General features: G+C 40.2%; 1 protein-coding gene across 4 annotated transcripts in view; it reads right to left on the bottom strand.

Annotated features, from left to right (window-relative positions):
• Positions 1-21,149, bottom strand: part of SBF2 (SET binding factor 2) — a 218,105-nt gene that overhangs the window by 37,540 nt on the left and 159,416 nt on the right. For all 4 annotated transcript variants that reach the window (XM_081840018.1, XM_081840019.1, XM_081840021.1 and 1 more), the window contains 7 exons: positions 20,845-20,913; positions 10,774-10,944; positions 6,525-6,787; positions 6,261-6,433; positions 5,913-5,986; positions 4,769-4,964; positions 343-470 (listed from right to left, as the gene is read on the bottom strand). In XM_081840018.1, coding sequence (XP_081696144.1) covers positions 343-470; positions 4,769-4,964; positions 5,913-5,986; positions 6,261-6,433; positions 6,525-6,787; positions 10,774-10,944; positions 20,845-20,913 — 1,074 coding nt within the window. The remainder of the gene's footprint in view (positions 1-342; positions 471-4,768; positions 4,965-5,912; positions 5,987-6,260; positions 6,434-6,524; positions 6,788-10,773; positions 10,945-20,844; positions 20,914-21,149) is intronic.

Below are 21,149 nucleotides of genomic sequence, written 5' to 3'. Positions count from 1 at the left end.
AAGAAGTCCAAGGTAGTTAACAATAATAAACCCTTAAAACCTTAGTTAAACTAACAGGGCTTAAGTTAACTTAATTGTGCGGGAGTTTTTTTAAAACAACAACAACAACACTTTTTATTTATTTTAAAGAACAAACATGACAACAACAACATTGGCTGCCTCCATTTTTTAAAATTGTGTTTGATTGTGGCCTTTATATGCAGACTTTCTTAGTGGAAAGTTCAGGGACATGAGAGTTGATTTATTTTGGAATTGGTGATATTGTAAATATAACATGCAGAAGGAAGTAAGAGTGTTCCCAAAAAACCAACAAACTATGAACTTTAAGCAGCTTTATTTTACCTGAAACACAGCAGAGGTAATTTGTAGCCCTTCCTGCATGCTTTGTTGAAGCTGGTTCTGGATGGTAATTTTCTTCTCCTTAGTTATTGAGGCAATGGGAACGCTCCGAATAACAGTTTGTTCTCCCACTAAGAATATTAGTCAGAGGAGCACTGAGTCACGATTCAAGTTATCAGAGCTGTTCATATTTTACATACTCTACTCAATATGTATGATCAGTCTTACACAGATGCATAAAAGATGCAACAAAGTCAAAGCCATAATCAAAGCTGGAATGTCTATCAAAATATTGAGCTCATTTCATGAATGACATGTTAAAGAGCCTATCAGTTCCAAAAAAAAGGGAACATGTACTTCCTCAGTCAGCTTACCAAACTGAATCAATTGATTTATTTTATTAACATTAACATTTTTTAAAAAATAAACCAACATGATGCCTTGTAACATCTATTCCTTCAATTACACCAAACTGTATTAAAATATATTATGACAGATATTCAGCATATGTATGTTTACAAGTATGTATGTAAGTAAGTAAGTAAGTAAGTAAGTCCTACTGTGTTTAGTGAAGCTTACACCCAAGAAAAATGTGTTTAGGATTGCTTAATTGAGATTGCTCAATTGCAATTTCAGCAACTTGGCTATCTTCATGAGAAAGATGAATTTAGAAAAGTTGTACATTATGGGATGACAAGCATAGCTCTAGTGGCAGTGGGTCAACGTTTACAGTTTTGCAACAAAAGGGAAAATTTGTTTTGTGGGGCACTTTTGGTTGTGTGGAAAGAGCCATTTATATAAAAGTGTTAACATGTGGCAGCACTTTTATACATGAATTCCAAACATTATAAATGGCGTATCTAGTGTATCACTGTCATATCAATTATGCGAAGTCAGTATAATATCAGATTTGTCACCAGCTGCTGATATAGAAGTTGCTGACCCTCAACTTGGCATTTATTGGCTAGTGTCTTAAGTCTTCGGTTCAAGCCACCACTATGTTAATGAGAACTAAGTCTATGTATTATCCCAATAAATATGCGTGCACTAAAGAAGTGATGCATCAAATGACAAAATATTTGATGCATCGCTCTCACTACATATCTATTTTCTGCAGCCTGTAGAAATAATTGGAACACACTGCTGTATTTTTATGTAACTCACAGAGATTTCAAAGTAGAATTCTTATCCTCAAAAAGCTAGTTACAATTTTCACTAAACAAATAAGATAATTGTTTAATAAATAATTGCTATTTTTTCATCAGCCCAAGATAGCAGTTTTTAAAATTGGTAACATTATTTGTTCTCATGACATTTTAAAATACTGTAATTTTTAAAATTTCTGCTCTTTTAATAAAGTGAAGGATTATATAGATCAAATTACTTTCCACTCTGGCAGAAAGAGTTGTTGCAGAAACCAGTTCACTAATTTCTCATTCACTGGCTATATATCTAACACTCATGGCAAACTAGTTAAACACTAGCCACATAAGAACCACAGAACTAGCCAGGAATAAGATAAATGAACTGTAATTCAGAACTTACAACTGCTACAAATGCAAGCAAAAAATACTGATTGACAACTTTCTCAGTTTAAACATGTAACACCAACTTCTTGATCCTGTATATAAGAAGACAAGAAGGGCCTGCTAGATTAGGCCAATGGCCCATCAGCATCTTGATCTCACAGTGGCCAACTAGATGCCTATAGGGCATGAGTGCAACAGCACTTACCCCACTTTTACTTCCCAGGAACTGGTATTCAGAGACTTACTGCCTCCAACAGCAGAGGCAGAACATAACTATTGTGCTAGTAGCCAATGATAATAAAGGTCATGTACAGTGGTGCCCCGCAAGACGAACGCCTCGCAAGACGGAAAACCCGCTAGACGAAAGGGTTTTCCGTTTTGGAGACGCTTCGCAAAACGAATTTCCCTATGGGCTTGCTTCGCAAGACGAAAATGTCTTGCGAGTTCCTGCGGGGGTTTTCCCTCCCCCCCTTTTCCTAAGCCCTAAGCCGCTTATCAGCTGATCCGCTGATAAGCCGCTTATCAGCAGATCTGCTAAAAGCCGCTAAACCGCTAATAGCGCTAATCCGCTAAGCTGTCAATGGGCTTGCTTCGCAAGACGAAAAAACCGCTATACAAGGAGCCTCACGGAACGGATTAATGTCGTCTTGCGAGGCACCACTGTACTCAATATTTCTGCCTGCACAAGATGAAGTTTCCATATTATTTGTGCATATCTGCCACCATCCAACCAACCATCCATCCATCTATCCATCTACTTTTATTCATGTGAATAATCCAGGTAATCCTTGAGTAGTTGCTCTTGTCTTTTTAACATGTTTCTCCTACTCAGAGTAGATCCTTTAAAATCATGAACATGATTAATTTAGGTCCATTAGTTTCAATGGGTCTCTTCTGAGTATAATGTAGATAGCTCTAACCTATAACCAGGACCTTCACATCATGCTATACCACAGCTTAGCATAAAGCCTCTCCTCCTCCCAGAGGGGAGGTGTTGTGAGCGGGAGCCTTTCCCGCGTCAGCAGGGGGGTGTACTCGGCCCCCTGCATCACTCACCCGACTGCCGCGCCCCGCCCACCAGGCCAGCCAATAGGGTTGGCTTGGGGGCGAGATCTAGCTGCATTCAAGCGGCCGCAGCAGCCCCGCGCCTCATTCTGTTTCCCTGGAGTCGTCGGATCACCTGCCCGCCCGCCCGCCCTCCCTCCCTTTAGGTCATATTTATGCTTTGACCTTGCTATGGACTTTGGTTGGTTGCCCTGGTTGACCAGGGGGCCTGGTAGGAGTTTTTATCCATTTGGCAGATTGGCACCAGCCTCTTGGTTTTTCGCCTACCTCATAGCAAATCGCCACAACTTTTTTGTACTGGCGGTTAGGCACTGGGATATGTGTTGTGCGTTGGTGGGTGGGGTTTGGCCATCACCTACCCCACCCCTCGTTGGGTATTCCATTAAAGGAATCCAGCGGTCGTGGATCCTGTCCAATGCCCTGCCGGTGCCTAGGGCCATGGCACAACCCCCAGTGACATCAGGGGAAGCTTCAAGTTGTATTTGCATCAACAAGCTCCTCCCACTGTTTGTTAACCTCCAAAGACCCCTGCTGTGCGGGTGGGGTCAAATATAGGTTGTTTGACCCAATGCCTAAGCCAATACCACACGCATGCTGTAACCAATAAAAGTTGCGGCCTACTTTAGCCCATTAACCTAAAATACATGTGTCCTTGTGTCTCATTTTACCAATATGCACGTGGAGGGTCCTCGACTCACAATGTGCATAAGCTGAAATGAGCCGAAGCAAGCCTTTGGCTCCTGGCAGGAGACCTTACTTTGCTTGCACTTAATCTCAGATTGTTACTGCTTGTGAACAAAGGATAGTTGTTTATAACAAACTAAAAAGTATGATCCATAGCCCAAAGTTTGAAGTTGGCTTGTTTTGAAATTGACTTGTGTTTGCTATAAACGATAATCTCTGGTTCACATGCTATGAAAACCTGAGAAATGCTGCCAAATTCCATTTCCAGGTGTAAGGGAGGAGGACAGGTCTAGGAGGTCTGCATTAGCCCAGATAACACAGATTATGCATGCTGTATTGAACCATGCTCTACCTTGACATGCAATCTAGGCCACAGTATGAGTATGAGAATGAAGGATATGACTACATCACTTTCAAGACCAGAAATGCATAATTAACAGTTGAGGACATGGAAATTGCATCTGACCAATTTCCTGGATCACATTTTTTGTTTGTCCATATAAGCACATCCATCCATCCATCCATCCATCCATCTACCTATGCTCCACATATATGTCTTTATGTCTATGCTCCAGACAGTTCAAGAAAACTTTTTTATGAAGCCTATCACATTACAGTCCGATCCATGCATTCAAAGGAAAAGAGGACTTAAACTGAGAAGCAGGCTTGTGCATGCTGCCTCCAAGTTCCCTCCATATGCCTAGTGTCCCCACTCCATTGTAAGCCTTTCCAAGTTCAGCGGGAGGGTTTGAAGGGGGCTTCTAAGTGCATTCGGCAGATAATACATGGTTCCCAATCATAGGAAGGCTTGTAAATGCGTCCAGCTGAATGTGCCTAAATGCCCCCCTTCAGACCTAGTCAATGTGATAAAGTTGGGGTGCAATGAGTGCACCTGACATGTATGTTCTCCCCAGTTTAAGCCCTTACATGTTCTTTTGAACACATGAATAAGGCTTATGAGAACAATTATAATAATTTGTTATTTAATTAGCTATGCAGATTACAGAAATTCATACCGATCAAAAGGTTGAATTATAGATACTGATCCTATTCTGGCACATTTGTTTTAAGCGACTTAAATGGACTGTGGGTTAGCTTCAAGTGTGTTCTAAAGTAAAAATTTATTTTAACATTCATAAAGAAGACCATACCTAGTTGATCATGAGGTGTGCCTTTAAATATAACTCTGTACGTAGTAAGGAACAAAGCTCCTTCTGCAGGGAGAATGTGAGGGCCTCCAAGCAATCCTCCAGTTGCCTCCTCTCGGCCATCAGGATCCAGAAGCACACGGAGACCTTCACACACAAACTCTTCCCCTGGTAGCAAAGCTGGTCGTAGAATCTTGGGCTGAGCCCAAAGACAAGATTTATATATATATATATATACACAAACTGTGTTACACATAGTACACTACAGGTGTCAAACTAAAAAGGATTGAGCTGGAATTACAGCTATAGTTTGTAAAAGACAGGTTATTGTAAAAATGGGTGTATTTTGTAGAAAAGGGACTTAACAAAGAGCCCTAGTCCAACACTCTAGCCACTATACACACTAACAATCACATTGTTAGCATTCATAGAAGGGATAAGGTGTGCCAGCTGGGCAGATAGTCATTTATCTGGTCTCCCTAGGGCTTTCCTGCACTCTTTCAGATTTCTCATCACCATTCATGGTCAGAAACATCCCTCTGCCCCTGTGCTTACTGGGCAGACTGGATTTCAGCTAGGATAAGAGTAAGAACTGAGTAAAATAAGTTCCATCTTTTCAGAAAAGTGGCAAAGATTCAAGGCTCTGATGGGCTGGAGCAGGGGTGGGGAATCTCTGGTTCTCCAGATGTTGTTGGACTCCCAACGTTGCCTACTTAGCATAGCCAATGGTCGGGGGGGGGGCGCGTGATGGGAGTTGCAGTTCAGCAACGCAGGAGGGCCACAGGTTCTCAGTGTCTGGGTTAGAGTTTTTGCCTCTTCAGTCCAAAAGGGAAAGCATTATTTGCTTAGATGCTGTTTGACTGGAAAAGGGAGTGGGTCGATAAAGAATAGGTCTTAAATCAACAATGGACATGCAACAGCAGCTTATTTTGATTCAGAGGTTTGGCTGATACTTTTTCTCTAGTTCATATTTCACAAAACTATAGCCAAGCTGCTTATTTGTTGAATTTTTCATATTTTTCAGCATCCTTTTAAATGTTCCAAATATCTCCCCAATTATATTAGAAAAAAAAACCCCACAGAAAACTGAGCAAACTTGCCATATACCTAAAATGTAAATAGTGTAAACAAAGTCCAAAATACTTGCCTTCTGAATTGGTGGCAACCTTTTACTTTCTCGATGAACAGCCTCCAGAGTCTCAATGTGCATTGCTACAATTCCTGGGAGCAAACACCACCGCAAATGAGCAAAACATAGCAAGAAGAAAACAAACTAAAATAATTCCACCCTTCTAAAAACTGCTTTCAGAAAGCCCAGAATAGGCCTCTCACATGACTATGTAGACACCGACAGACTAAAATTAGAAGTGCAAACCCTTATTGTCAACTGAAAATAACACACACAAAGAAGCTCTTTTCAAAAATATCTTTTCTCAGACAGTACAAAATATATATCTCTCAAAATATTTCAAGACTTCAGCATAGCTCTTCATACCTGGTATCATACAATGAAGACTCCTGATGTGATCCTGTGTAACTCCACTTTCTGTACAAACCTTGTCTATGAACCTAGTAATGAAGCGTATGACAGCATTGGCAATGTCATTGTTCTCAGAATCCTCAAACCCACTTTCAGTATCATAACTCTCAGCAACACTGCCTGCAATGCTAAAAAAGCAATTCTAATCAGTTAAATCTACATTGGAGCAAAATAAACATCATTCTATTTGAAAATAATGTGGTTGTCCCGATTACACACCTATTTGTGACAATGCTATTGCTTCCACTCTCCCAGTCGCCCGTTGCTGAAGTTCTTAGGAGTTTGTTTTTACTGGTGTCCAGTGGCACTAGCAGGTATACCATGAGGTTAGCAAAATGAATTGCCTGACTGAAAACCATACTTTCTTCACTTTGTACTAGTTGCTGTTGAGTCTCTTTACTAAGTGTTGGCCACAGACGCATCTGCTCAGCAGCTAAGTCCATGGCAGTCTTTTCTTGGGCCTGGGCATCAGAATTCATCTCCTAGGGGAGAAAATGGTTAGACAGTAGAATATTATACTGTGGCTTTAAATTATTTTCGTTCTTTTGGAATGGGCACAAAGGCTGCCTATAAACTATATATGAGACCATATAACACTGGTCTTGAAAGACCTACACTGGCTCCCAGTACGTTTCAGAGCACAATTCAAAGTGTTGGTGCTGACCTTTAAAGCCCTAAACGGCCTCGGTCCAGCATACCTGAAGGAGTGTCTCCACCTCCATCGTTCTGCCCGGACACTGAGGTCCAGCGCCGAGGGCCTTCTGGCGGTTCCCTCGCTGTGAGAAACCAAGTTACGGGGAAGCAGGCAGAGGGCCTTCTCGGTAGTGGCGCCCGCCCTGTAGAACACCCTCCCACCAGATGTCAAAGAAAAAAATAACTACCAAACTTTTAGAAGACATCTAAAGGCAGCCCTGTTTAGGGAAGCTTTTAATGTTTAACAGGTTATTGTATTTTAGTGTTTTGTTGGAAGCCGCCCAGATTGGCTGGGGGGACCCAGCCAGATGGCCGGGGTATAAATAATAAATTTATTATTATTATTATTATTATTATTATTATTATTATTATTATTATTATTATTAATATTAGAGAACCTTTGCTGAAGAACCAAACATAAGACAAAACACTGTGCAAAGAATAACAATTCATGAACCACAATGCAGGGTTTGGTACTGAAGTTGCAGTTTTCTTGCTCATGGGAAATTATGCCTCTACACCATGCACGTCCTGCCCCCAAGTTGTGCTACTGCATACTAAGCGGCAGCAGAACATTATAGAAAGGCTTCTCTACTGGTTGATGTCTCAAGATGCACTTTGCTTTTTGCATCCACATTGCTCAGGGGTGGGGCAAAACCTGGATCTGCCTGCAAAAAAACATTCAATTTCCAAATGTCGTGCCCATCTTACCCTTTACTTTCCATTGCATCTGAAATTAGATCCTTGTGCAAGCACAGGGCCATGGCTGGTCTTAAAATTTAAAAAACTATTTCTGACATACCTACAGAATCCATAGAAAAAGGAATGCACAACATGGAGCGATACTGAAGGCAAGTCTAATTCACTTATAGCCCTTTCAACACAGCATCAATTTAATCTGCTTGTTGGTGGGTTTAATTGTTTTTGTTTGTTTCCTCATTGCAGTTTTACAAGCTAATATATACATTAGGATTTCATTCTGCTTGCAAACTCTTGGCTCGTTCTCACAGTGAATATGAATTGGCTTGAGAACTAACTGCCCGGCATTCAACTAACTGCCTGGCACAGATGATACTGTCCAATCTTCTGTAGTGCTTGAGTCAGTGAGCCATGTGTAGCTATAAATAGCTTATAGCACTGAAAAAGTTTCATGTTTTCACATGCCAGATTTCAAATCTAACAGTGGTTCTCTGTAAACGAAGTGGATGGCACGTAGACACAACATATTGTAGCCTAAAGAAATTAGGGCAAAGGTGACTGGCAACTGTTTTCACATAACCTCATTTTTTAAGGAAAAAGCAGCAGGAACCTACAATTGTATGATCAGCCTTTTAGACTTCTGAAGAATATGAGGAAAAGCTTCAAGTGTGCATATGTGCTACAACTGCTTCTATTTCCCAATTCTGCTACCACTGTTCTCTGTTGCTTCCCTATAGTACAGTTAATATTGGTAGCAACTTTCCTGCTCATGGCTTTTCCTTCATGTTTGATAGTTCATCTAATTTAGAGGAACATTATTGACACGCTAAGATGGCAGAGTGCCTTCTTCTATTACTTTGTCTAGAATTGCCAAGTTCCTGGCATTTTACTGGTTTTGCTATACTGGAAAGATGCAACCTGTTCCTTTTATAACAGGACAGTTAGGACATGCCTATATTTTACTTACTTATTTCATTTATGTACTAACTTTTTCTTCCAAGGAGTTCAAGGTCGTGTGCATGGTTCTCCTCTCCGTTTCATGCTCACAACAACCCTGGGAGGTAGACTAGGCTAAGAGATAGTGACTGGCCCAAGATCACCCAGTAAGCTTCATGGCTGTGTAGGGATTCAAACCCTTGTCTCACAGGTCATAATCCAACACTCTTAACCATTATGCCACACTGGTCCAGATGTAGCTCAATATCCATCCCAGCTTAAATCATTATAACACCCACCCACCCTGCATAATCCCTGTAATACCTGCAGTATAGGTGCAATAATATTATTGACACCAGCTATCATGCCTAATCTGCATATCTTTGTTTAAAGATGACCCTGTAGTCACACAAGCAGAAAGTATGTTTCCAGAGTCATGCAGCTTCATATTTTTGATCTGTCCAATTTCAAATACCACAACACTGTTTATGAGCCCCCAAAAGGGAGGAAAAGGTTAGAAAATGAAAGGAGAGAAAGAGAACAACATAACACAGAATGATGGCACATTGTACAAAGCAACATGAAATGGGAGCCAGTTTATGCTGCAGCACTGACATGCCTTTTCAGCTCTGCACTGGACATAAGACTTCAAAGCAAGTCAATGAAAGGGAGAAGGAAAACTTACTTTATCTGTGGCTGAAGTAACTGTAAAAGCCACAAGCAAAAGGCTGATTTTGATATTAGTTTTCTACATATGTGCTCTTAAGAAGCATGTAACGAAGTGGCTGGAAGGAGTGTGCTTTTTTTGTAACTTGAGAGCAATCCAGTACACATCTTGGATGTGTTCAGTTGTGAAGCTTCTTGGTAAGTCTGACAAGTAGTCAATGTACTGTGGTGCAATGTGTCAGTGTGTCTGGATGTTAACAAGAAGATCTGTGGCTTAAGCCCAACCAGGGATGGCGGTGGGCAAGATTCCTGCGTTGCAGAGGGTTGGACTAGATGACCCCTGGGGTTCCTTCCAAATCTACAATTCTATAAGCATGTATTGGATATCATACATGTTCACACAAGCTTGTCACTGACTCTCTCTTTCACTACCACCCACTTCTTATGCCCCCCCCATAACTACTGCTTTCCCCTCTGCTAGCCAGGTCACAGAACCATGTGGACAAGTGGTCTTTCTCCCCAACCACTATGCCTACACATCTTGATGAAAATTTTACATTTTTACCCCACATTGACCAGATTGATGCTTATACCTCCCCCAAGGTCTTAAATTTGGAAAGACCTCTGGTAGGGGAAAATCTTTGGCTTGTGCTCGGGACAAGAATTTTTATTTTTCATGAATGCTGTGTGCCTCTGAAGGAACTTTTAGATGCTCCTGGTACAAAATATACAGTATTACAATGCCAATACAATTATACTGCATGATATAATGGTCCAGAACAAAAGTTGTTGTGGAATTAGATAAGACATGACAGCTGACTTAGCCTTTGGGTTCCAATACAAAGTAAGCTCCAAGATTTGTGCAGCTAAACTCATACACAGTTATTCATTACTGCTATTGGGGGAAAGAGTTATTTTGGAAATTATATTTATGCACCAGGGTGGAAAATCTGCATTTTAGGTTTCCTTTGGCACCAATATTCACAACATCTACTATCCATTTCTGATGAAGGCGGGGGGACATTCTTAAGGGAAGGGTAAAGTTTTGTCTGGGAATGCTGTCTGATTTGAAGCAGAAGAAACAGAGTGCTGCCAAAGCTAGAAAAACATGTAGTAATGCATGTTAGAACTGTGAGCATATTAAGATAATATACTCATCTATTCTAAAGGAAAGCAAACATTTATTTTGTGAGTATTAATGAATTATCCTGGATAGTTCTGCTGCTTTATATATAAAACATATTAAATCTTCCCCACACTATTAACAAGTTCATTACAACTAGTACCATAACATTTAAGAAGTAATTCCAGTATTTAGGAACACACCCCTTGCCTGGCATATTAATTCAAGAAGGCCCAACAAACTATACAATATCAAACATTTTCTTTAACTAAATGCCAACTGACTTCAACACAGATTTAGTTTAGCTTATTTCTTTGCTCATTAAAATTTCTATATTATTGTTTTACTTACTTTCTGCTTTAAGTGTTGTGGATGATTGTCTTCCTTAGCTGAAAGATAGAGTGAACGAATTTGATTTTCCACATCACTGTAAAAGTTTGTTTCCCAGAACTGCTGGTTAGCCCATATTGGATGATCTTGAACACAGGTGTAAACAAACTGACTGACTCCAGGAGCTAGTTTCTGAAAGCACAACAATGAGTCATCAGATTAATTTTCAAGAGTAGGAACAACAATGTATGCAACTGTTGTGGCAAAAGAGTAGGAACAACAATGTATGCAACTGTTGTGGCAATAAAAATCATTAATGAGACAGACAACTAATCCTAATGATGTATGTGTACATATAATAATCATGAATATATTCTCTCCTATACATTCATGTTGAGTAAACTAGTGGGCAACTCACTAATAATTCTGTTTATTTGAAGACAAAATCTTACAGAAGGCTCATTCTTGAGTATAAATGTTGCACCAAGACACACAGAGGTACAAGATCCAAAAGTGAGAACAATGGGATAGTGGAATATGTAAGCTTGGTTTGCTCTATTTTCACCTGATTGAACTCCAAAATTTGCACTGAAATTTGTGTGTAGAGAGTAGCTTTTCAAAGAATCTGAAGCAGGTCTACAAGGTACATAAAGTAGTATTTCTTCTCTATTTTCAATTACACAGTGCTTTTTTTTAATCAAAGCAAATGTCTTTTCAAAGCTCCTGCAAATAATGCAGAGATGGCTCTATACCCCCCCCCACTTAATGTATTTGTTGAAACTTCAGATACTCCACCTACATTGCAGCATTGCATTCCTTCCATATTTATATTACAAAATGAGGATTAGCTTTTAGGGTCACTGAAATCAGATGCACTGCATATTTTGATCTGTTGTTCAATTATATACAAAGTCATACAACATTACAATCCATCCCAAAACAATCCTAAATTCCAAATTATTCCAGACGTTTCCCTGATTTCTATTTCTAGCCAACCTTTCTGAATTAGCTTACAGGTGTTTCATTAGAACTGTTATTCAGTGCAACCAAACAGCAGCCAGCAGATGGCAATAGATTTCTGTGGAAACTACATGCCATTTCTCTGTTAAGGCAGGCTAATAAAATAGTGGCGCTGACTGTCTCAACAACTGAAAGATCAGTGCTGAACTCTGCCTAACAGACCTGCCTGTAAAAAAGAAATCTTACATACACAAAAATATCAATAGTATGCCATGTGACTACATTGTTTTCCTTGAAATGATATCCATGCTTCTCCATTAGTCCTGTACTCCCCTGATCTTACCTCTGCTAGCCTACAACAAAACCTAAATGTACTCCTCTCAGCTAGCTTCTTGGTGTGGTTCCATATAAGGGCATAAGAGACAATAAATTAGATTTCAGAACTGATCAGACAGGGATTATGCTGACAAGTGGCCTATCTGACTTGGGAGATGATATGGGAGTTAGTTTAGTTGGTAGAGCATGAGGCTCCTAATCTTAGGGGTGTGGGTTTGAGCCCCACTTTGGAAAAAAAGGTTCCTGAATTGCAAGGGGTTGGTCTAGATTACCCTTGTGGTCCCTTCCAGCTCTACAACTGTATATATATATATATATATATATATATATATATATATATGCAGGTTTTGGTGTCCTCGGGTGTCTTCCCGTGTAAAAGTTGGGGTGTCTAGGCGACGTTTCGACGAGGTCTCACTCGTCATCTTCAGGCTGGTGCTTTCGGCTTCTTGTTACTGGAACAGAGCAGGATCTCAGTGTTTGAGTTCCTATAAATACTGTAGAGGGGGTGTGGTGTATAGCCTCCAATGTTCTGGGCAGAGAGGAAGTTCCCAGGCTAGTGTGCCTTTTCTTCTTTTGTTCCTTAATTACTTGAGAGATATCTTGAGTGATTTCTTGAGTGATATCCTGAGTACCACTTAGGTGGGTCATTAGGTGTGGATTAGTTGTTAAAGTCTTTGTGTCTTGACCTCTTGAACTTTGTGAAGAGTTTTCCTGAGAAGATGGCTGTACTGTACTTAGTTGTGCTCTGGCTTGGCTTCGTGTATAGGGCATGGCCCTCCTTCCTTATATCAAGGGCACTACAGATAAAATTAGCAAAATCCTCCATAAACACAATATCAAAACAGCCTTTTGCACCAACCAAAAAATAGCCAATATCCTCAGAAAAAAAATAAAAATAGCCAATATCCTCAGAAACCCCAAGGATAAAATCCAGTTGGAAAACCAAGGGATCTATGAAATACCCTGCAAAGTCTGCCCAGCCACGTACATTGGACAAACAAACAGACGAATAAATGCACGTATCGCAGAACACAAGAATGCCGTCAAAAAAGAAGAAAAAACTTCCTCTCTTTTCCAACACATGAAAGAAACAGGACACGAAATTAATTTTGCAGATTCCAAATTGCTCTTTAACACGGAACATCACCACAAGAGAATAATCATGGAAGCCATCGAGATAGAGAAACACCCTCACAACATGAACAAGCGTGACGACACATCCCGCTTGCCAGACATCTGGAAATTAGCCCTCCCCACAAAAACTGACACCAGATCCAGAGGCACACAGAACGCCAACACCAATCAACCACACCAGACCCAAACCCAGACCCTCTCCACAGATGAATTACAGACACCATCCAGTAGCCAATCCATGGTGGCACCTCCGGATGTTGCACCCCCCTGCAATCCCTACACAGATCTGGCTGACACAAGCCACAAAACCACAGCTCGCCCCTATACACGAAGCCAAGCCAGAGCACAACTAAGTACAGTACAGCCATCTTCTCAGGAAAACTCTTCACAAAGTTCAAGAGGTCAAGACACAAAGACTTTAACAACTAATCCACACCTAATGACCCACCTAAGTGGTACTCAGGATATCACTCAAGAAATCACTCAAGATATCTCTCAAGTAATTAAGGAACAAAAGAAGAAAAGGCACACTAGCCTGGGAACTTCCTCTCTGCCCAGAACATTGGAGGCTATACACCACACCCCCTCTACAGTATTTATAGGAACTCAAACACTGAGATCCTGCTCTGTTCCAGTAACAAGAAGCCGAAAGCACCAGCCTGAAGATGACGAGTGAGACCTCGTCGAAACGTCGCCTAGACACCCCAACTTTTACACGGGAAGACACCCGAGGACACCAAAACCTGCATTCCTGTACCCGTGAAAATCTACGAAAGCATATATATATATATATATATAATTCTATACAGCCTTTTATTCTGGATGGGGTTGCAGTTTGATAGTGCTTTTAGATCTCTAGAAGCCCAAGTAGCATTACTGGCACAAAATACCTACCCTCAATTTAGGCTGGTACAGTATGGCCTCTCCTAGATGAAGAAAATCCAGCCTCACTTACATACACTCTGGCAACATTGTCTATGGATGGTTACGGTGTGTTGTACATTGGGCTTCACTGATTTCTGGGTCCAATAGGAAATGTGGGTTTTAACTTTCAAAGCCTGAATGACAGCACCAGAATAACTCAATGCCTCTCTCTCTCCCCCCCCCCCCAATAAACCTGCCTTTCATGAGAAGCTGTTCTGTTCTGTGACACAGACTTTTCTGTTGTGGCATCTTATCTTTGGAACTCATTTCTCAGGTACAGTCAATAACAACCACAACTCCTTCTGATGTTTTAAGTAAAACAAGAAAGAATTACTCTAAGATGAATGGGAAACACTGGAAATAATAAGGGGCCTGGTGGAAGCGCAATTTCATAAAAGAATTATGGGAAAAGATTATAAATTTAAAAACAAAGATATTGGAGTATTAAATTTCACATGATTTATTAATAAATTATATGGTTGACTTAATAAAGAAAGAACACACTGAGATGTTCTTCCTATATGGCAGCTGTCACTAGAAAATGCCATGCAAAGAATTGAAGATCTCAGGGGACATCTAATATTAATGAATGGATAGATAAAACTTGGGAATTTAACTTAATGTCTAAGTTGACATTTTCTGAGGTCAAAGGAAACAACAAAGATGAAATACTTTTGTAGCAAAGGGATTCTGTTACTTAACTACAGTCAAAATAACCTTCCAAATATATGGTATGGTTTTGAGATGCTATGAATTTTAAAGTACTAGTAGTTCTTTTTTTGCAGGCCCAGTTGCAGCAAGCCTAAGATTGCTGGGATGGGGCACAGGTAGCAATAACTACATGACAACATTTTGGGATCGAAAATGACCACAACTTTATTGATTACAGATGCCAGTAGGCTTTGGCATAGGCATGGGGTATGTATCCAAAATCAACCAACCTGACTGCTCGCTGATTAAATCATCAGGGTCAATACTGGGTTAAGGGACCCCATATGACACACATCGAGGACACCATTAAGGGAGTTCTATGGTCTGTTAGCCCCCGCCTGGACACACAGTCAGAATTCTTCCCCTTGGACCCATTTACCGGGGTACCCTGATACTTTGATCTGGAGGAGGGGGAAGGGTTAGGCTCCTTTCCACGCCATCTGATTAGATTAAGGATCCGGCCCAATGCGTTTTTCCACCAACAGATTGTGAATTGCTGTGAGGTAGGTAAAACCTCCAAACTAGGCCAATTAGGCAAATTCCTTCCTGGCCCCCAATAAAACAATCAAGCAATTCCACGGCATTCATATGCACCGCCTGCTTGCCCACACATACAGGTTTAAGTGGTTTGAGGATAGACCTGAGTAAAGACAGGCTCAAACCAGGTCCACTCCCAAATGTCCCCCTGCAGTTTGGCCATGATTGGCCAATTTAAATTTGAACAGCAGAAAAGTCCTATCATTCTCAGATGACACAGCCTAGCTGTGCAGGGACTTTTTGCCCCCAACCAACTTGCCCACAGCCACACCAGACCACAATTGCTGCTGCTGCTGAGCAGCATGGTAAGCGGTTTCTTCCTCTTCTTTATCAGTTTCATGTTATCTGTTTAACTTACTTTATTAGTATTGCAGTTTATGACTGTTGTGTGTTCTTCTTTTGGGGTTAGAAATAATATTTATTGAGATGGTATTGTTTCTAGTTTTGCAAACTGCAAATTGATAAACAATAGTGCAATCCAGGCCTGCTCACACCAGACTGTTAGGAGTTTGGACAGAGCCAAGGTATTTCTGCACCCAGCTTTGCCAGCTGGGTACCATTGACAGAGAAATACATCACTGTGTCCGTGCTGACTTTCCCCTTCTGCCCACCAGTGGAGCCCAGTGGAAAGCCCAAAGACTCAAAATTCCAAGGCAGGGGATGGGATGGGGCTGAGCTGCCCTGGAATCTGCTGGATCTTGAGACAGTCTCACAGCAACTGCAGGCCAGCATCAGGCCTGATTTGGGTTTGACCGCTGCATCAGTATAGAGCTGGTGCAGGGATCAGGCCCAACTGTCCTGCCGCTGCTACTCTCTGGTTGCTGGGAGGTGCTGTGCCGCGGATGCAATGGTGGTTCTGCTGCTCTGCAAAGCCCCACCAGTGTGTGAATAGATGTTAATTGAACCCCACATGCTTACTGCAGCAGTTCAGGATTCTGGTGCTGATACTGGCAATCTTAAGAAGCACCAAAAAATTATTCACATAATGATTTAATAACGGACTCCCTGAAATGGTGGCTAGATAGATGAGGAAGGAGCAGTCAGTGAGCTTATCCAGACTCATCCTCATAGAAAACAACTATTAATCTGTAATTACCAGTTGTAGGGAGTTCCTACAATATCCTGTACACTTCTTTAAATCACAGAACACTGTGAACTCTCCCTCTTCTGCAATAGAATGTACACCCAGCAAGTTTATACAAAAAGGGACAAGGGAGCAAGGTTATTCCTACATCTGTTGGAATGGACAGGATCTTATCTGATTGTTGCTGGAGTAAGTCTTGTGGAAATAACCTACAATAATAAAATGCATCTGTGACACACCATGATAGAAAAACTTATAGAGATGTAGAACCAGGAGCATGGCCATCTCGCGTGACTTGTTTTGAAGGGCACTGCAATCACAATTTAGGATGTGTATATGTGCATAGAAAATAAGAAAATACATAAGAAAATACAGTTTACATCTCTTTTATTTAGGATATGTACATTTGTATCATGACTGGGCACAAGAAATCCTGATCAAATATAAAAGAGTGTGCTCTCTCTCTCTGCAAAGTAATCTATTGGGGCATGATCCTGCCAAAGAACCTTTAAATCTCATTGGCTTCAGAAGGGAGAGATTTTAAGTATATGTCTGAGACTCCCACTGATACCCTTTGGGTTTTAAAGTGCTCTACTTGGATAAATCATGCTCAGTATTTTCAAACTGCACTTCTGAATGTGCAGCCTTAGTACATTCTTAACAATGAATGTGCAGATTTCTCCAGGGTAATGCAAGGTACAAATATTTAATTTCCAGTTCCAAGATCACAATCACATTCTATACACTTACAAAAATAACGTAAAGGTCATTTTTGCCAAGATCATTTTTGTGCCAAGTTATAAAACCCCAACAGGGAGCATCCTAGATGCTCTGACATATGTTCATAACAATTATTGTGTGAAAGGCGCCACTATAATGTGTATCCAAGAATGTTCCTTTGTGTGCCAATTTCAACATGATTAAAATGGGTAAAATATTGATACTGAAGACTACCTGTGGCCCTACATCTATATGCAAAGCATTATGATAAGCAAAATAACTCTTAGCTAAAATAGTGGACGCAAGAACATTCAAATTTTAAGGTTGCTTTTTGGTTCAGACACCATACTAAGTGTATTCAGAAGCTCAGGGTAAACACAATCAGCTCTGCTATCCACATGATTATGGCACATGAGATTGAACACCCAATAAGACTTATGTTTCTTGAAAAAATGGCCTAAGAAAAAAACATATGAAAATAATCATTATTCCATTAGTATGTTCATTTCATGGAAAAGGCTTTGAAAGTACGCAAATGAGGTAGGGCCCTAGTGATACAGCTTACTGGCGAAAACCATTTCCTCAGAAATAATGTACACAAATCAAAAACCAAACGCCTTGTCTGGGGAATAGGTAGGAAAGCATGGGTGGAGGAGGGCGTAGAAATATAAACAATGTCTCAGACTATGAATTATTCTGCTAATCCCAAGGGCTAGATTTACAAAATATCTGACCAGTGTTTAAATTTTTAACCTTAAATTGAATACTGATTAGAACGTTTTTTAGAGAGGAGATCATAGACCAGTGAGAAATCAAACAACTGTCATGTAATTTTTTTTTGCGGGGGTGGGGGGAAGCAGCGGGGAAGGGAATAATTATATATAAAACTTTTAGCTGAGTTAATCAAGCAAAGGGAATCAATGATCTAAAAGAGGTCAGTTACATAATCTAATTGCACATTGTAATTTCTCAATGAAACGTCTAATATTTTTCCTTAGATTTTATTATATCTGTGCAGTTAAAGTTAGTCATTCCTAAGGTGGCCATCCTAAACTTGTTTACATAAATTCCACTGAATTCACTGGTATGTATTTCTGATCAAACAGCACAAACTCCATAGCACAGAGATAGTGAGGCTGCGTATACAGCATACATTTAAAGCACATTCTTCCCCAACCATCCAAAGAATCCTGAGAATTGTAGTTTACCCCCCACAACAACAGTTCCCAGCACCCTTAGCAAACTACAGTACCCAGTATTCTGGTGGTAGTGGGAGAGTTCTTTAAAGTGTACAATATAAGTACGCAGCTGGAGGATCATTTTGCACTTTTCTGTGAAAGCTCAGTGGTTTAGAGCACAGCTCCACCTGCATCCCTTATCTGGCTATCTAGGGTAATGTTGTGGCCAGGAGCCATCTCAGGTTGGGGATCCAATTCTTAAGAGGTAGTATAAGAACTTCTAAGACCAGCTATCCTATTGGATAAAAGCATCTCTGTCTCAGCTTTAAGCATTAACCCACAACCAGTTCATTACTGAAATGAACCTTTGTTTAGGACATCCATTTTCTTTCTAGAACTAAATGGAAAGGAGAGGAAATGCTATCATCAGCATAACGTGAATGCCACACCACACCCCAAATCTCTAGACATCCTTACACAAGAGCTCATGTATATGCTATGTAGCACTGGAAACAAAATGTGCTGGATCCCTAAGTCTAAGCCCATGGGGTTGAGCAACAGCTTCCCAGTACCACCATCTAAGATCTGCTTTCCAGGAAGAACTAGAGTCATTATAAAACAGTGCATACAAGCCACATCCTGGGCAGGTGATTTAGATGAATATTAAGGTCAATTACATTGAAAGTAACTCATAGGGCAAAAAGAATCAGGAGGGACCATCTTCCCCAGGTCAGTTCCCATGGAAGATCATGCACAAGGGTAAGCAATGTTATCTCAGTCTACAGGGTGGAAACTAGAAAATTGAAAAAAGGGAAAAGGCAATCTATAGGCAGAAGTATTGCTAGGAGAAAATATGTACATAAATTTATCACGCACTGTTTTGAAAAGACATTCCTTTAACAACTAACACTGGAAAATTAACATAATAGGCCGTCTTCCATCAAAAGGAAGGGAAACATTGTATCTTGTATAATTACGTGTTATTTATATTTTAAACAAATTCCAATTGTATTACTAATGGTAAACAGAAACACTGTTTTCTGCCCCAAAGGCTAAAGTTGTTTGCTTGCACAGGACATTACTACACACAGTGAAGAGTGCTCTTCCTGACTTAGATGAATCACACTCTTTTGATTTCTTAGGTCTAGTAATTTAAAATTGAACTAGAGTGAAGTTATAGTGGTGTTTGTATGAAATTTTCTTCCAGGCCACAAGTATGCATCTATTGTACTGACTTGTTGTCCATGAATTTAATGCTGACGGCTATGAGCTTGTGGATTTCTTCAGTCACATCCTGCCCTGTCAGGTTTTGTAAGAGTCTAGTCACTGGGTATTAACTACTGGAATTATACCGGACATCACATGAGGCACAATATATTGTAAACAGAAATTCTTTCTTGTTATTTTAATTACACATGTGCAATGCCCCTAGACTAAACGTCTTGGAAGCCACAGGCTTCATGAAAACTTTAAGAAGCAATAGCCAGATCACATAGCTAGCCTTCCACCAAAGCAGATTTTCTGATTACTATGAAGCATTTTGCACTAATATTTATATTTTAAAGACACAGAATTCACAGCATTCCTACCTGACAACCATGCTAACTTGACTTAGTAAACGTTTTTAGTGAAAACTCACTGGTTTACTGAGTTAGATTAGAAGAAGCTGCTTCTATTTTGAAAGTTTGGTACACATGCATCCAATCTAAACAGTATTTAATTTTCAAAGTTTATTGTGAGCATCTGTACTTATAAAAAGAATTTCTTCATAGATTAATAGAAAATACTGTTGCACTCGGGTCCTGCTTAAAAGGGCTTACCATAGGCATTTTACAGGTAACTGTGAGAACAGAATGCTGGACTAGATAGGCTCTTCTTAAGTTCTTAGCAAACTACTAAGGAGCTGGAATGAGGGAAGGATAATATCTGATGGTTTTTAGGAAGTCATTTACTTCTAGAATAGAGCCAGACAGTAGAAAGACTAGGTCCTATTTACATGTAATGGAAAGCCATGGTCAGAAACATACAATGGTTTACCACAAATGAGCAGTATGCTGGTACACACTGTGCAAATCACTGCACTGCTGCTACCTTTTCCGTGCCAGCTGTGATCCCAAGAAAATCCCCACCACACCCCAGATTTAGGGGGAAAACCTCCTTAGTAAAAATTTTCCACTGGGATAGCAGGCAGGGAAAGGGTTAAACATCTCAATGTGCTCCATGCTGATGAAAATCATCCTTTTAACTGTAAAATAAACCAGCCCACTATGCATTTGGGGTTATGTCTAAATATGACCATGAATTGAATGAATTCTGAGTAAGACAACCAAATCTCTGAAAAGCTTGGTTCTTTAAACTAGTGTGTTTGCAAAGTGTGGTATGCAGATGGGGGTACATGAAATGGCTTCAAAGGGTATTATTAAAACTAAATTCTCACAAGAAGGGATCTCAATTAATATAGAGGTATACAAGCACTTATTATCAAATTTCCAGAAAACCACAACTTACCCTATAAAAAGCAGTTGTTAGTGGCAGCAGTGCTGCAGCAATGTTGTACTCCTCTGACGTTGAACAATCCTTCAAGTTGAAACAAAAAGAGGAAGTTAGCAAGTTATTCTAATCAGCTTGCATTTTCAACTGTAATTATGAGGATTACCCACAGAGAGCTTTGAAGACCAGAAAGAACCCTACTCAATCATGATAGAAGCAAATGTAGCCTCCTGGTAGTTCTTTAAAAAACCAAACAAACCTGAAACAATCTGGAAAGCAGAAAAAACTTCCATCTGAGATGTCTATTTACAGCTAACCAATCC

This window comes from Podarcis erhardii (genome assembly GCF_964252035.2).
Source record: "Podarcis erhardii genome assembly, chromosome: 1".
Classification (NCBI taxonomy): domain Eukaryota; kingdom Metazoa; phylum Chordata; class Lepidosauria; order Squamata; family Lacertidae; genus Podarcis; species Podarcis erhardii.
Note: the sequence above shows the minus strand (reverse complement) of the source record. Positions and strands in the feature narration are given on the sequence as shown.